The sequence below is a fragment of the Cucurbita pepo genome, chromosome LG06 (assembly GCF_002806865.2).
Source record: "Cucurbita pepo subsp. pepo cultivar mu-cu-16 chromosome LG06, ASM280686v2, whole genome shotgun sequence".
NCBI lineage: Eukaryota > Viridiplantae > Streptophyta > Magnoliopsida > Cucurbitales > Cucurbitaceae > Cucurbita > Cucurbita pepo.
Genome location: NC_036643.1, coordinates 3,268,943 through 3,283,973, shown reverse-complemented (window position 1 = coordinate 3,283,973; position 15,031 = coordinate 3,268,943). Strand labels below are relative to the sequence as shown.

General features: G+C 40.9%; 5 protein-coding genes across 8 annotated transcripts; 4 read left to right on the top strand and 1 right to left on the bottom strand.

Annotated features, from left to right (window-relative positions):
• Positions 1–351: 351 nt before the first annotated feature.
• On the top strand, positions 352–2,269 carry LOC111797334 (formin-like protein 20). Of its 2 annotated transcripts, none has more exons than XM_023680313.1 (3): positions 352–623; positions 1,007–1,837; positions 2,115–2,269. In XM_023680313.1, exons 1-3 carry the CDS (start codon positions 551–553, stop codon positions 2,144–2,146), a joined length of 936 nt encoding a protein of 311 aa, XP_023536081.1. In that variant the 5' UTR covers positions 352–550; the 3' UTR covers positions 2,147–2,269. The 2 variants fall into 2 exon arrangements, with proteins under 2 accessions (XP_023536081.1, XP_023536080.1); XM_023680312.1 differs by lacking the exon at positions 352–623 and adding an exon at positions 635–916.
• A 587-nt stretch (positions 2,270–2,856) lies between these two features.
• Positions 2,857–5,574, top strand: LOC111797449 (proteasome subunit alpha type-4-like). 2 transcript variants are annotated; one of them, XM_023680442.1, is made up of 2 exons: positions 2,857–2,966; positions 4,571–5,574. In XM_023680442.1, the coding sequence occupies exon 2, from the start codon at positions 4,582–4,584 to the stop codon at positions 5,332–5,334; it is 753 nt and encodes a 250-aa protein (XP_023536210.1). In that variant the 5' UTR covers positions 2,857–2,966; positions 4,571–4,581; the 3' UTR covers positions 5,335–5,574. The 2 variants fall into 2 exon arrangements, with proteins under 2 accessions (XP_023536210.1, XP_023536211.1); XM_023680443.1 differs by lacking the exon at positions 2,857–2,966 and adding an exon at positions 3,022–3,138.
• Positions 5,575–5,701: 127 nt separating this feature from the next.
• Positions 5,702–9,322, top strand: LOC111797447 (probable inactive leucine-rich repeat receptor kinase XIAO). 2 transcript variants are annotated; one of them, XM_023680440.1, is made up of 3 exons: positions 5,702–5,802; positions 6,008–6,107; positions 7,548–9,322. In XM_023680440.1, exon 3 carries the CDS (start codon positions 7,911–7,913, stop codon positions 9,159–9,161), a length of 1,251 nt encoding a protein of 416 aa, XP_023536208.1. In that variant the 5' UTR covers positions 5,702–5,802; positions 6,008–6,107; positions 7,548–7,910; the 3' UTR covers positions 9,162–9,322. The 2 variants fall into 2 exon arrangements, with proteins under 2 accessions (XP_023536208.1, XP_023536207.1); XM_023680439.1 differs by having other exon boundaries at positions 6,002–6,107.
• A 101-nt stretch (positions 9,323–9,423) lies between these two features.
• On the bottom strand, positions 9,424–13,645 carry LOC111797404. The gene is made up of 4 exons (XM_023680391.1): positions 13,223–13,645; positions 12,456–12,518; positions 9,794–9,883; positions 9,424–9,685 (listed from the first exon to the last, which is right to left on the bottom strand). The coding sequence occupies exons 1-4, from the start codon at positions 13,643–13,645 to the stop codon at positions 9,662–9,664; spliced, it is 600 nt and encodes a 199-aa protein (XP_023536159.1). The 3' UTR covers positions 9,424–9,661.
• LOC111797448 (pentatricopeptide repeat-containing protein At3g14580, mitochondrial) lies at positions 12,858–14,980 on the top strand. Its single transcript, XM_023680441.1, has 2 exons — positions 12,858–13,483; positions 13,728–14,980. Exons 1-2 carry the CDS (start codon positions 13,425–13,427, stop codon positions 14,794–14,796), a joined length of 1,128 nt encoding a protein of 375 aa, XP_023536209.1. The 5' UTR covers positions 12,858–13,424; the 3' UTR covers positions 14,797–14,980.
• Positions 14,981–15,031: the final 51 nt, after the last annotated feature.

Sequence of the window (15,031 nt, the reverse complement as noted above, 5' to 3'; positions counted from 1 at the left end):
GCATGCGGCCACAGATAACATGCTTTGGACAAGCATAAACGTGACACCGAGCTCCTAGCCATATCTAATTTAAAATTATATTAATTATTTAATTTCAACAAAGTAATTGTGGTTAAGCGAGTTTAAAAGAGGCAATAACATCATCCTAACGTATTGATTGGAGGAAGATTTCCAATAATGCGAACTTTGAAAAAGCGGAATCACAGATGCAGATAGGGAGCACAGTCAATCCATCTTTGAGTAGCAAGAAAGCAACATAAAAAGGTAACAAAATCTCCCATTTTCTTCATCTTCCTCATCTCTCAAGCAAGAATCTATACCCATTATGTTTACAGACCAGCGCAGGTTTACATTTTCATCTCCTCTGCATTGCACCACACTCACTATATCACTGTACTGTTGAATTTGAATGACGAACAAATCGTATTTATTCTTTCATGGCTGCCTCTGCTTTCCTGCTAATCCTGTTCGCTTTTCTACCTGGGTTGCCCATCAAGTGTTTGTATAAATGCCGCTTCGAGCTGAAAACATTTGAACAGCTCATTGAGCTATGGAGCGATTGTGGGTTGTCTTCTTTTACATCTCTATTGCTTTTTTATCCACTGCACTGGCTATTCCAAGTGGTAATTGATTATTGTTTTACATTTTCATCTCCTCTGCATTGCACCACACTCACTATATCACTGTGCTGTTGAATTTGATTGATGAACGAGTCGTATTTATTCTTTCATGGCTACCTCTGCTTTCTTCCTAATTCTACTCGCTTTTCTACCTGGTTTGCCCACCAAGTGTTTGTATAAATGCCGCTTCGAGCTCAAAACATTTGAACAGCTCATTGAGCTATGGAGCGATTGTGGGTTGTCTTTTTTTTACATCTCTATTGCCTTTTTATCCCCTTCCCTGGCTATTCCAAGTGGTAATTGATTATGTTTTTACATTTTCAAGCTCTGTTCTTTTGAATGTGGTGTCTGTTTTTATAAGATTTCATGAGACTTCTTTCTTGCAGATGCTGGTAGAAGCTCAACCAGTGAGTTCTTGAAGAAGGTGAAACTACAAATTCAAGAGGGGATTATTTCAAAACCCCAACTGAAATTCTTGACTGTTAACTCCCCATTTTCATTGCCTCCTTTTGATTCACTTGCACCAATCCCATTGCCTGTAAAGTCTCCTCCTTTCTGTGAAGATGAACCGCCCCAAACTCCTCAGTCACCACCACCACCAGCACCGCCGCCGTCACCACCTGGGATGATGTATTCCCACGCCCCACCACCGCCACCACCTGGGATAATGTATTCCCGCGCCCCACCACCGCCAGGTTTTCAGCCTAATGTACCTACCAGAAGCCGAAGCCCTCCACCAAGCCCACCTAGCAGCATCCCAATGACCCCTTCCGTCCCCTTAGCCCCATATCCTCCTAAGAACGTTTCCAGCCCCACCCCACCAACTGGTCCTCCAAGCCCACCTCACCACTATGGTCCTACCCCACCTAAACATGCTTCTGGGCCACCCAGTCATAAGGGGCTTAGCCCACCAATGGGGTTCTCTCCGCCACCTGGTTCACCTCCAGCAGCACATGGGGGGAAGCCACGATCGTCTGGTGCAGCATGGTGTGTGGCTAAGCCGTCTGTGGCTGATGCAATAATTCAAGAAGCCATGGATTATGCTTGTGGGTCAGGAGCCGATTGCATGGCCATTCAGCCTAATGGACATTGCTATGAACCTGACACTATTGTGGCACACGCTTCGTATGCTTTCAATAGCTACTGGCAGAAAACCAAGGTCACTGGCGGTACCTGCGATTTTGGAGGAACTGCCATGCTTGTAACAGTGGATCCAAGTGAGTTCATCACTCGCCATCTGTTTTCCAACATGTTCCTTTCAAATAGTTTAAACTAAACATTTAAAATTTTAAAAAATCCTCAATTACAATTTGAAAAAAATCACAATAAGAATGTTTAAGAGGACAACATAAATTTCAAAGAATAAGAACGATATCGCTATCAAACGAGATCTTAATTATAAAAAATCTNTTTTTTTTTTTTTTTTTTTTTTTTTTTTTTTTTTTTTTTTTTTTTTTTTTTTTTTTTTTTTTTTTTTTTGCTTGATTGTGGCAGGTTTTGAAGGGTGTAAGTTCGTCCTCGGTTGAGATTAGAGATGGAGACGCTCCTTGGTTCATCATTTTTGATATATTGAATCTATAAAAAAAATTTAACTCTCTGAATACTGTTTTCATTTTTCTTAATTATTACTATTATTATTATTATACACATGAATGCCAATTTTGGAAACACGACTCTAGTAATGTATGATATTGTCCACGAGTATAAGCTTTGGTGACTTTGTTTTGGTATTCCCTAAGAGGCATCATATCAATGGAGACAGTATTCTATCATCATAAACCATGATCATTTCCTAAATTAGCGGGATTTTCATCCAATAATTTCTTCGATCATTTTACTTATAATCATTAAGTTTGACAAAAAAAAAATATTTAAAAGTTATATTTGTTTTTTCAGATTTCTTACTCAAAATTATTTATAGTATAATTTAAAATTTTAAATAAAAATATAATTATTAAAATAATTGTCAACATGACAATCACTAATTATAGTTGTTCTACGTGGGCTAATTAAGTGTGATGGACAATTATTTTAATAATTATATATATTTTTAGAATGGAAAAGGAAAAGGCAAAACATGAAAATTGGGGCCATTTATTATATGGAAAAGAATTGTAATATTAATTGGGCCGGATCGGTATTTCAGGAGAAGCCCAAACTCTCATGGGCCGTATCAAGCCCACTAGCAAAGCGAAGTTTTCTTGAGAAAGAAGCCGGTGTCTTTATAGCTGAACTTACAAATCTGTTCTGTTCAGGACGACATCAGCGATTAGCGCGAGCGAGCGGGCGGGCTAGCTGACAAAGATTTTTCTTCAATTAGTTGCTGTTTGTGAAATTCGCTTGCAGGTGACGTTCTACTACTTCTCTATTAATTGTTCGATTTGGAATAATGATTCCTCTAGTATTGGGTAGCATCGATATCAAATTTCGAAACAGAGGAGCGGATTTAGAAGGAATTACTGGGGAATTTTGTTTTCTTGAAGTTGGCCAGCGTTTACCTACTTCCGGCATAGTGTAGGTAGAGGGAGAGTGAAATTTTTTTGTATGAGTAGTGGTCAGTATGAGTTGAACATAGCAGTGGAACCTTGAAATGGCGTTTGAGTTTTAAGAGGCGTGGGATTTTACGATCCATTTCTTTGTTTTGTTTATGATTTGGTACTAAACTTCTAGGTTTATTAAGAGACGTGGAATGCGGTGTTAGTTGGGAAATGAATGTGGAGATTTCCCCGGCATATTATCCTTGTTGGATGGATATCGAATGGATCCCTTGGTTGAAGACCAATCAAATGCATGAATGATATAGTGGGAGTTTTTTGAGCCTTTAGCTTTTCTGTTTATAATTGATTCGAAAAGCTGGTTTTCTAGAGGTAGGTGTGATCGTTTTGATGGGTAAACAAAGCTGTTCTAATTCCTTTATTCGTTTATTTGGCAAAACAAATGCAAGTATAGTTGTTATCTCTAACTCTTATTGAAAAGGTCTGAGATTTTATGTGAGATCCCACATCGGTTGGAGAGGAGAACAGAACATTCTATATAAGGGTGTGGAAACCTCTCCTTCCCTAGCCAGACGCGTTTTAAAAACCTTGAGTGAAAACCCGAAAGAGGAAGCTCAAAGACGACAATATCTGCTAGTGGTAGGCTTGGGCTGTTACATTTTAGATTCAACTATTTTGACTCTAGAGGTTGGAGAAAATCTAATGAATTCTCAACCGAGTTCTATTTTGGAAATTTCTTTAGTAGTCAATGTGTTCTCTCTATTATTGTCAATGAAGATAGCCTCGAAAGTTATCACCCAAGACGGTACAGTTCATTTTTTGGATTCAACACCTGTTGTAGGTTACAAAATGGGGCATCTCCCTAAAATATTTACCCTTGCAAATGTGTCTTTATAAGGTGGAGCGAGAGAACTGGACCATTCATTCATTTTTTTATAAGTTCTTCACTGGAGTATGGACTTGTTAAGCTAGACCACTCATTCCTGTGTCTCTGTAATGTGCACAAATTAATACTGTCGTGCTATCTGTAGTTTTTTTATTCTTCCATTTGGATCATTTTTACTGTATTCTGTTTTGTCCCTATTAGATTCTTAGTTGAAGTTTTCTCTCTAAGAGAGTAGAAATTTGGATCATTAAAGGGGAACAAAAAATTATTCTGTAATATAGAGGGGAGACAAACTGAAGTTATGGGCGAGCAGCAACTCGTGGGGATTGGAGGAACCAAACTGAAGTTATTTGGGTGTGGGTGAGAGAGAGAGAGAGGGAGATTTGCAATGTAAATATAGAAATGTATTTCTAGATCCTCAGATATAATACAATTCATAATGTCTGAAAGTGCTGAAACATATAAAAATATATGAATACATTAAAAAAAAATTTGTCCCCATTGTTGTTTGTCAATCCTCCTGCCCTGCCAGATTGTCTATTCTAACTGTCCTGCTCTTTTTGTAACAGGAAAACTAAAAATGTCTCGAAGATATGATAGCCGAACAACAATATTCTCTCCAGAAGGTCGTCTTTACCAGGTTGAATATGCAATGGAGGCAATTGGCAACGCAGGTTCTGCGATCGGGATATTGTCTAAAGATGGAGTTGTTTTGGTAGGTGAAAAGAAGGTCACCTCCAAACTCCTGCAGACCTCAACTTCGACAGAGAAGATGTACAAAATTGATGATCATGTTGCATGTGCTGTGGCTGGGATAATGTCTGATGCAAACATATTAATCAACACTGCAAGAGTTCAAGCCCAGCGATATACTTACGCTTACCAAGAGCCGATGCCTGTTGAGCAACTGGTTCAATCCCTTTGTGATACAAAGCAAGGCTACACTCAGTTTGGTGGTTTACGTCCCTTTGGTGTTTCTTTTCTGTTTGCAGGATGGGATAAAAATTATGGCTTTCAATTATACATGAGCGACCCGAGTGGAAACTATGGTGGTTGGAAGGCTGCTGCAGTTGGTGCAAACAATCAGGCAGCACAGTCGATGCTAAAACAGGATTACAAGGATGACATCACTAGGGAAGAAGCCATCCAGCTTGCGCTAAAGGTGCTTAGCAAAACCATGGACAGCACAAGTCTTACTTCAGATAAGCTTGAATTGGCTGAGGTTTTCCTTTCACCTTCTGGAAATGTCAAGTATCAAGTTTGCTCACCTGAGTCGGTGGGCAAGTTATTGGTGAAGTCTGGTTTGACTCAACCGGCTGCTGAGGCTTCCTAAACACGTCTTAGACGTTGAATTACTTCATCGTGCTTGGTCTGGCATATTTCACGATCTAATATGACTTGAAGTGACATCTGGTGTTTGGATGTGTTGTTAGATTGTTGAGTTTATCTTTCAGTTGCACTTTATGAAGTTTATATGTAACCGTGTTAGAAACGTCGGTCATTCACTTTACTATGTGCTACTATCAAGTCATGTTATTACATTGCAATTATTTGTTCCTTTTTATTTGATGAACACCGAAAATTGGTCTTATCCTTACGTGACATATACTGTCATTTATAAAGAATGTTTCGTTTTCCTCCCCAACTAATATGAGATCTCAGAGAAGCGGTCGCAGTCCCTCCTTGACCTGGAAAAAGAGAATGACAGAATAAAGAGAGAGAAAGAGAACGACAGAATAAAGAGAGAGGGCGAAGATAAATCATGTGGACAGATAATTCTCTGTGGCCGGAAGTTATAAAGGTAAATTATCTCAGGCTCACTGCCTTATGTATGCCACAGAGAATGGCAAGTCAAGGGATGAGAAAGCAGTTGGATTATTTCCTTCCCATTTTCAATCTAGTATGATTGAAATTCCAAAACTGAAGCATTACATTTCTCTGTGGGATTGCTGATTTCTACTCTGTTCTATAACTAAATTACTGAGATTTCATTGTTTTAGTTTCAGCACATGCAAGTCTGCCCATTTGCATCTCAGTCAGAGCATGATGAGGCCAACCGTGGGATCTACACTACCAACACATTCATCCATTATACTCTGATCTCAGGTATGAAAAAACTAGTACTGATCTTTAACAAATGTTTCTGAATATATAAATTAGTGGAGCATATTTTAACATGCCGGTTTGCATCTCTGTTTCAATATGATATTGTTTGTTTTGGATCTAAGATAACTTATCTAAACAAAAATATTGTTCTTGTTTATCAATTTAATGTGAGATTTTTGCTAGTATACTCCTAGAATCTACACAAACTGTCTCAACCTTATCATACCATGCTTGTTTGCATTCTAGATAGTTGTTTAGCCACTAGAAATGAACGTAGAACTTTGGTCGTACTCGTTGTTTGTTAGTTGATACTGTGGGCATTGTGGCGATATGAAAGGGTAACTAAATTTAGATTAAAAAGGGAGAAAAGAAAACTTCACGGATATCATATGTAAAGTATAAATGATATGTACCCATGCTTGCAGCCATGTGCAGTAGCATATGGCACTGTGCTGTCATGGTTTAGGCCTCCTTTTGTCTTTATTTATCCTTGTGCGTTGCCAATGTTCTATGTCTATTGATTTGTCTGACAACTTTGTTTTGATTAACATATTTGCAAAGACCAGCTTCCCTCAACAGATCTTCCTTTTCTATGGAAGATCCACTCGGATCTTTGTCATTACATGCCTACAGTCTTGTATCACTCTGCTTTATTTAATTGATACTATGCCTTTTAAATATTGTTTAACATTAGAAACCATTTTTCTATTTGAAGTTAAGAATAGATTATTATGTGTCAGTTTCTAGTGCATTGTTGGTTAACTTAAAGTCCGCCACTTGTTTTTTTTATTTAGCTTAGCTCCATCGATCAATGTTCTATAAGATCTATAGTTCTATCTTACATTTGAAAGCCTTCAGGGACAAACCGTTTGAAGAAGAAAGTCGTAAGAGCCCCAGCTCACTGTTAGCAAATATTGTTGTTTAGGCTTTCTCTTCAAGGACTTTCCCTTAAGGTTTTAAAACGCGTTTGCTAGGGAGAGATTTTCACACTTACAACAAATGTTTCATTTCCCTCTCTAACCAATGTGAGATCTCACAATCCACCCTTCTTGGGGGCCCAACGTCTTCTTTGGTACGCTGTTCGGTGTATGACTCTATACCATTTGTAGCAACCCAAGTCACCACTAGCATATATTGTCTTCTTTGAGCTTTCCCTTCAAGGACTTCCCCTTAAGGTTTTAAAACGTGTCTGCTAGAGAGAGGTTTTCACATCCTTGTAACAAATTCCCCTCTGCAATCAATGTGGGATCTCACACAAATAATTTCATTTTTTTTAAGAATAGGAAATCCTTTCATGGAAACATGATTTTAACGATAAAATCATTTGAAGTATAAATAAATTATCAATGATCTGATTTTCCATGCATTTGGACGAAGTATGGATTGGAGATTATCTTACTTGAATCGCTATTGATGTTTCTATTTCATTTATGGATTTAGGAATATAAACTTGAGATACTTTTCTCTCGTAAAAAACTGTCGGTCACATTGTGGTGGTGGAGACTTACCGAACGATCCCTAGTTGGTCGAGGGTGCTCCCATTCTCACTCCTAATAGGTGGAAGAAAGATGAAGCAGTGAAGTGTAAGTGATAAATGATATCTCTTTCACAACTTTAGTTCGTGTGTTTTATTTGTATATAGGCATAGCCCATAGTGGACCTGATGTTCATATAAACTACTCATTTCTTTTGGTTCAAATACCACACTTTTAATATATACATACAAACATTTTAAATCCTCTCTCTCTCTCTCTCCCTCTCAAAATCTCTCCCCCGTTCCCAAATCCTTCTTCCTCTGCTCCAATGGCCGACACTCCCTTTTCTCTCTCTTTCCTCCTCCTCCTCCTCCTTTCTCTCTCTCCTCTTTCCCTTCAATTCCAGGCCAACATCGCCGCCGCCGACCTCCAAGCTCTAAAGGCCATTAGAAACAGTCTCACCGATATCCCCCTCCGTCGGAGCCCTTCCGGTGCTGGATTCTTCTCCACCTGGGACTTCTCTTCCTCAGATCCCTGTTCATTCACCGGCGTCGTCTGTGATCTCGGCCGAGTCACAATTCTCTCCCTTGGCACCGGCCGCTCCGACTCGCCTGGACTTGCTGGGTCCCTCCCACCCGCCATTTCCGACCTCTCTGAGCTCACCCAACTCATCCTCTTCCCTGGCATTGTCACTGGTCCGATCCCACCGCAACTGGGTCGTCTTCGAAACCTCCGTGTCCTCTCTTTGACTAACAATCGTCTCACCGGCGCAATTCCAGCCACCCTCTCCGCTCTCCTCCACCTCCACACTCTTGACATCAGCCATAACCAGCTCTCTGGAATTATTCCGGCGACGCTCACTAAGCTCCCCGAACTCAAAATCCTGATTCTGTCGTCGAACCAATTCTCCGGCGAAATCCCAACCGACATTTCGTCCCCTCTCCTCCACCTGGACTTGAAATCCAACAAATTAAACGGTACTCTCCCGGCGTTGCCGTCGTCTATCCGGTACCTGTCACTTTCAGAGAACTCGCTGTGGGGCCCTCTTCGCAACGGACTTGATTCTCTATCGGAATTAGTGTATCTCGACTTGAGCGTGAACCGATTCAATGGGCCCATCCCTTTCTCTCTCTTCTCACACCCTTCTCTCTCCTCTCTCCTCCTCCAACGGAACTCTTTCTCCGGAGTGGTCCCGCCGCCGTCGTCCGATTCCATAATCCCGGTGATGTTTGGCGCCGGATCCGTCGTCGATTTGAGCCATAACAATCTGACCGGAGAGATGCCGGCAATTTTCGCCGGCGCCGAGACGCTGTTCCTGAACAACAACCGCTTCACCGGACCAGTGCCGGCGGAGTACGTGAAAAGCGTCAGCAGCGGCAGCACCACCACTCTATATTTACAGCACAATTTCATATCCGAGTTTCCACTGGAACCCGGTACCGTATTGCCGGACACAGCTGCGCTTTGTTTGTCTTATAATTGCATGGATCCGCCGGCGACTGTCCAGTCTTGCCCTGCCAGCGCCGGCGCGCCACTGTCTAGGCCGCCATGGCAGTGTCCTCAGCTAAAAAGTCCATGAATTTAGCTACAACAGATTATAGAATACAGAAATTTTGCTTCTTTTTTTTTCTTTTTCTTTTGGGCTTTCTGGGTTATGGTGATTTTCTTTTTCAAGTGGGATCATATGTAATTGTTTTGCTATATTGAATCAAATGAAGATGAACAGTTTATTTTGTCGGTTCATATCAGACGAAACATGGGAGTTCACTAATCCAAAATTTCACAAACTCAAAAATCTTTGTTTCTTCACATTTATTTTTCAACTTCAAAACTTTAACTTCAAAGTCAAGCTTTTGAAGTATAACAATCAAATTACGACCCGACGCTAGATGATTCTTAAATTATCAACTTTTGACACTGTACTCGAATTAGCGAATACAAAATTTATGAAATACAACATCGAAAGTTTGTAGACTGAGTGAGCATCACAAATCATACCATTGTCATCCCCTCTCATCATTTCGTTTAGTGTTCTCTTTTTTTTGTTGGAGTTCTACCAATAAAGTCAGATGTTCGAGCCTACTCTGATCTGAATGAGATTAACTATGGAAAAGTAAAAGAGAGAGAGGGAATGAATAAATGGAGATGAGGAGAGAAGTGTGAGAAAGAAAGAGACAAAGTGTAATAAAAGAGGGGAAGTTTGTCACGCACCCAACCGACGCTGCCGTCGCCACCACCAATACCTGTCCGCTCTTTTGTACCGTTGCCTCTTTCCCTTTCCCTTTCCCTTTCGCCTATGTTCTACACAGACAAACAGAGCATTGTTAGTATAAGTTTCATTTTTAGGCTATGCTTTGTGGGACTCTCTCTGTTTTATGTGCAATGGATGGCCAAGATTTGGTGTATGCACCAGATGTTCCCATGTTCTGATGATAATAAGCAAGCTAAATAATTGTGTAGCATTCAATAATGTCATGGAAGGGCAATGTAGAACATCAAAAGGATCCAAGGACCATTATTGAGGAAAGAGAGAGATTGAAGGAAACAAACTACATAATGAAGGCATATAAGGAGTTGAGAATCACAAACAAACAAACTACATTGGCATTAGATAAGGATTCAAATAACAAACCCAGTCTTCCTCAGCCATCTAGCTATTATTCGTATTGAGTTTTGTGAGATCCCACATCGGTTGGAGAGGGGAACGAAACATTCTTTATAAGGGTGTGGAAATCTCTCTCTAGCAAACGCGTTTTAAAAATCTTGAGGAGAAACCCGAAAGGGAAAGTCCAAAGAGGACTACATCTACTAGCAGTGGGCTTGGAAACCTCTCCCTACTAGACGCGTTTTAAAAACCTTAAGGGAAAACCTGGAAGGGAAAGTCCAAATAGAACAATATCTGTTAGCGGTGGGTTTCGAAACTTCTCCCTAGCAGACGCGTTTTAGAAACCTTAAGGAGAAGTTCAGAAGGGAAAGCCCAAATAGGACAATATCTAGTACCGGTGGAGTTGGAAATCTCTCCCCAGCAGACGCGTTTTAAAAACCTTAAGGGGAAACCCAGAAGGAAAAGCCCAAATAGGACAATATCTACTATTGGTGGAGTTGGAAATCTCTCCCTAGCAGACGTGTTTTAAAAACCTTAAGGGGAAACCCAGAAGGAAAAGTCCAAATAGGACAATATCTACTACTGGTGGAGTTGGAAATCTCTCCCTAGCAGACGCGTTTTAAAAACCTTAAGGGGAAACTCAGAAGGGAAAGCCCAAAAGGACAATATTTGCCGGCAGTTGGCTTGGAAACCTCTCATTAGCAGATGTGTTCTAAAAACCTTGAGGGAAAGCTCGAAAGGAAAAGCTCAAAGAGGACAATATCTGTTAGCAATGGGCTTGAAAACACTCTCCCTAACCGATGCGTTTCACAAAGTTTAAAGAGAAGCCCAGAAAGAAAAGTCTAAAAAGTACAATATCTGCTAGAGGTAGGTTTGAGCTGTTACACTAACCAAATCCGACATCGAAAGGGATAATAGCATTGCATGGTAGGGACAGAAGGAATGTAAAGAGAAAAGACAGTGCAACACAGAAATCCAGGTAATACTCAAAACGCACAAAATAATGAAAGTGAGAAACAGATAAGGCAGGAAATGCAGACCCCTGAGAGCTTCAACAAATGACCATCCCACTTAGCTTTTGATGCACATAAAAGGCCCTGGCCTTGGCCTTGGCCTTAGCCACCCACTCACTGACACCAATCCTAAAAGTTGTTTCTTTAAGCACAATCTTATTCCTCATTCTCCCTCAGTGTTTGTGCTTCTCATCTCTATCTCACAAGGTTTGGTCTACATCTTTGAATCTACCAAAGATGTGCACTTTTTGTAGCCTTTTTGGTTGCTGAATAAATAATCAAGAGGACCACACTGACCTGTCTGCCTCAAAAGCTTACCCCCATGGTGCCCCCTTGGTGTGCCTCTCTAGCCATGGAACCACATGTTGGGGAAGCCTACAAAACTAAACACTGCAATCTTCATCAAATAATTGAGAAGACATTCCAAAGAAACCTCCATGAATACAAATGTATCATGTTTTAACTTCAAATGTAAAACGTAAAATGATGCCAATAATGTAGAATTTAAGTATTTTTCTACTTTGGTCAGGTGAAGATTTGGTTGGTGGCATGATTCTTGATGATTTATGCATTTTCTGGAGGATCTCTTTCGTGTTAGGAAGATTTGAGTTGGACTCCTAAGTGAGTGAAAAGGAAGAACGTATTGCCGTCAGCTTTATAGTTCTAAAACGCGCCTGTTAGGGAGAGGTTTCCACACCCTTATAAGGAATGCTTCGTTCTCCTCTCCAACCAATGTGGGATCTCACAATCCACCCCCTTGGAGACTCAGCGTCCTCATTGACACACCACTCAGTGTCTGACTTTGATACCATTTGTAACAGCTCAAACCCACCGCTAGCAAATATTGTCCATTTTGGCTCGTACGTATTACCATCAGCCTCACCGTTTTAAAATGGGTCTGTTAGGGAGAGGTTTCTATACCCTTATAAGGAATTCTTCATTCTCCTCTCCAACCGAGAATCCTTAGCATTTTCCCACATGAACCATTTACCCTCAGCTATCATAATCCATAGACAACTTATCAATGTCTTTTAGAGACACGTTTAAAGAAATGAAGGTAGAGTGATGCAAAGGCAAGAATTTTACCAAACAAGTTAATGATCATTTCAAATTCTAAATTCTGAATGAACTGTGAAAGTGACTTGAACTTCCTGCTAACTGGCAGAAGAAAACGACAGCAAAATGTAGAAGAGCCACCTAAATAATTCGGTATTAAAGTCTAGATGCATAATAGAAGTAGATGATCGATGGCTACCTGTAATAGCTGCGTTGAAGAGGAACCACCACAGGCCAAACCTACATCCCAATGGCCCGAGGCCTAGCAGCATGGAAGATTCAAACAAGATCTTAAAATTTTAAGCCCAACCAAAGAACATTACAAAGCAAAATGAGCTAACTGGCTCAGATTGTTCTTGCTGTAAGATCCTGCATGTAGATGTAGGATTTATCTATGACATATGGAATGCCCAACATGGGGAATGAGTCGATTGGAGAAAGGAATGAGTGTTCAAGCCCACCGCTAGCAGATATTGTCCTCTTTAGAATTTCACTTTTGAGCTTCCCGTCTGCTAGGGAAAGGTTTTCATACTCTTATAAAGGGTGTTTCGTTCTCCTCAACCGATGTGGGATATCACATTGGATCTCAATAAGGGGTGGATTGTGAGATCCCACATCAGTTGTGAAGGAGAACAACCTCCCTCTAGTAGACGCGTTTTCAAAACCTTGCGGGGAAGCTCGAACGGGAAAGCCCAAAGAAGACAATATGTACTAGTGGTGGGCTTGCTTGGGCTGTTACACCTAACTTCTGTGTACCATGTAAGTAATGATATGATCATCTTACTCTATACATCCTCCAAGAATCTGCTTGTTCTACACTCTTAGATCGTCCCAATAGGAGCAATAATCATAAAACAGAGTCACCCTTCAAGCTAATATAAGTGAATCAAGTATAGAACAGACAAAGAAACAAAGGGTTTCAATAGTAAAATGAACTGAAAATACATATCAAGTTGAGATACTGACCAGGTGAAGCGAGTTGAGCGCAGCGGAATGCAGACCCCCAAGAGCAATGCAACGAACACCCACCAAGCGAGGATTCAAAGTGGGCATAAAGACAGGGTTCTCATAGCCTAAACAGAGACCGCCGCCGTCGGCGTCGCCTTTACCCCAAGCCGACGTGAAACGAACCGCCGTTCCCGCGGATTTCTTCAATACCGCCACCGAGATGGGCGGAGGAACCTCTGCCGCTGCACAGAATCCGGTTACCTTTCTTCCAGATCTATGGTAACCTCGCCGTGGGGCCCTCTTCAATTTTAAATAAATTACTCTCACTGGGAGCAATTCTGAGGCATTTCCTTCACCGTTTCCCTTTCTCTCTTCCAATGGTTTCACCTTCACAACGACTCGCTCAACTCTCTGTGTTAAACTCCATCTTTTCTTCATCATCTTCTTCGATTCCTCTTCGTCTTCCTTCTTCTTCATTCTCTTTCTCCACTTCCCCTAAACAATCCTCTGCTCTTCCGCACAGGCTCAGCCATAGAGATTGGTTGTCTCCTAATGAAGTCATCAAAATCATCCAACAAATCAGAGATCCTCCCGCTGTGCTCGCGTTCATCCACCAATGGTCCAATCGCAAGGACTACAAACCCAACAAAGAAATCTACACTCTGGTTGTGTCCAGGCTTGCGGAGGGGTGTTTGTTTGATGATATTGAAACAGTGATGCTGAGAATAAAATCCGAAAGGAATTTTCGGTTGTCCGATGAATTTTTCTACCACGTTATCAAGATTTATGGCAATGTTGCTGGGCGTATAGGTAAAGCGATTGAAACCCTTTTCGATATGCCTAATTATAACTGCTGGCCGAGTGTTAAAACCTTTAATTTTGTGCTTAATTTGCTTGTTTCGGCGAAGATGTTTGACGTTGTTCATGAGGTGTATATGGGTGCTCCTAAGTTGGGGATTGAGATCGATGCTTGTTGCCTTAATATACTCATCAAAGGGTTATGTGAGAGTGGGAATTTGGATGCTGCACTCAAGGTGTTCGATGAATTTCCTCAACAAAAGTGTAGGCCAAATGTGAGAACATTCTCAACGCTTATGCATGCATTGTGTGACAATGGTGAACTAGAGAGAGCATCTGAGCTTTTCTCTAAAATGGAAAACGAAAGTGTTTGTCCAGATACTATAACGTTTAACATATTGATTTCGGGTCTTAGAAAGCAGAATAGGATTGAAGAGGCCATAGTACTTTTGGAGAGAATGAAGCTTAAAGGCTGCTACCCCAATGCAGGGACTTATCAAGAGGTTTTGTATGGCCTGCTCGACTCGGGTAGGTTGATCGAGGCGAGGGATTGTATGCGTCGGATGATTTTGGATGGTAAGGACCCAAGCTTTGTTTCTTACAAGAAATTGTTGTCTGGGTTATGCAAGAAGAATTTGACTGAGGATGTGGATTGGGTTCTAAAGCAGATGGTTATGCAAGGTTTCGTCCCGAAAATGGAGATGTGGAAAGCGATTTTACGCTGTATGTTAGCAGGAAATGAAGATTACAGTGATGCCACTGGTAAAGTACTCGAAAAAATTGTGATGCAATGATGTTCATCTCGGTATAACTGAAAATCAAGCAGTTTGACAACTGATAAACTGAAACGAACATGAGTACAAGATCGAAGAATCGGGTAATGTTATGGACACGAGTTCATCAACACTTCCCAACTTAGCTGCTAATACTGAAGAGCAAATGAGTTGAAAGTTTCTTAACACATCCTCGTTGCCAGTCTCGACCGAACGTTTGTTGCAGCTGAGACGCCGAATGTTCCCGTCGAATCAA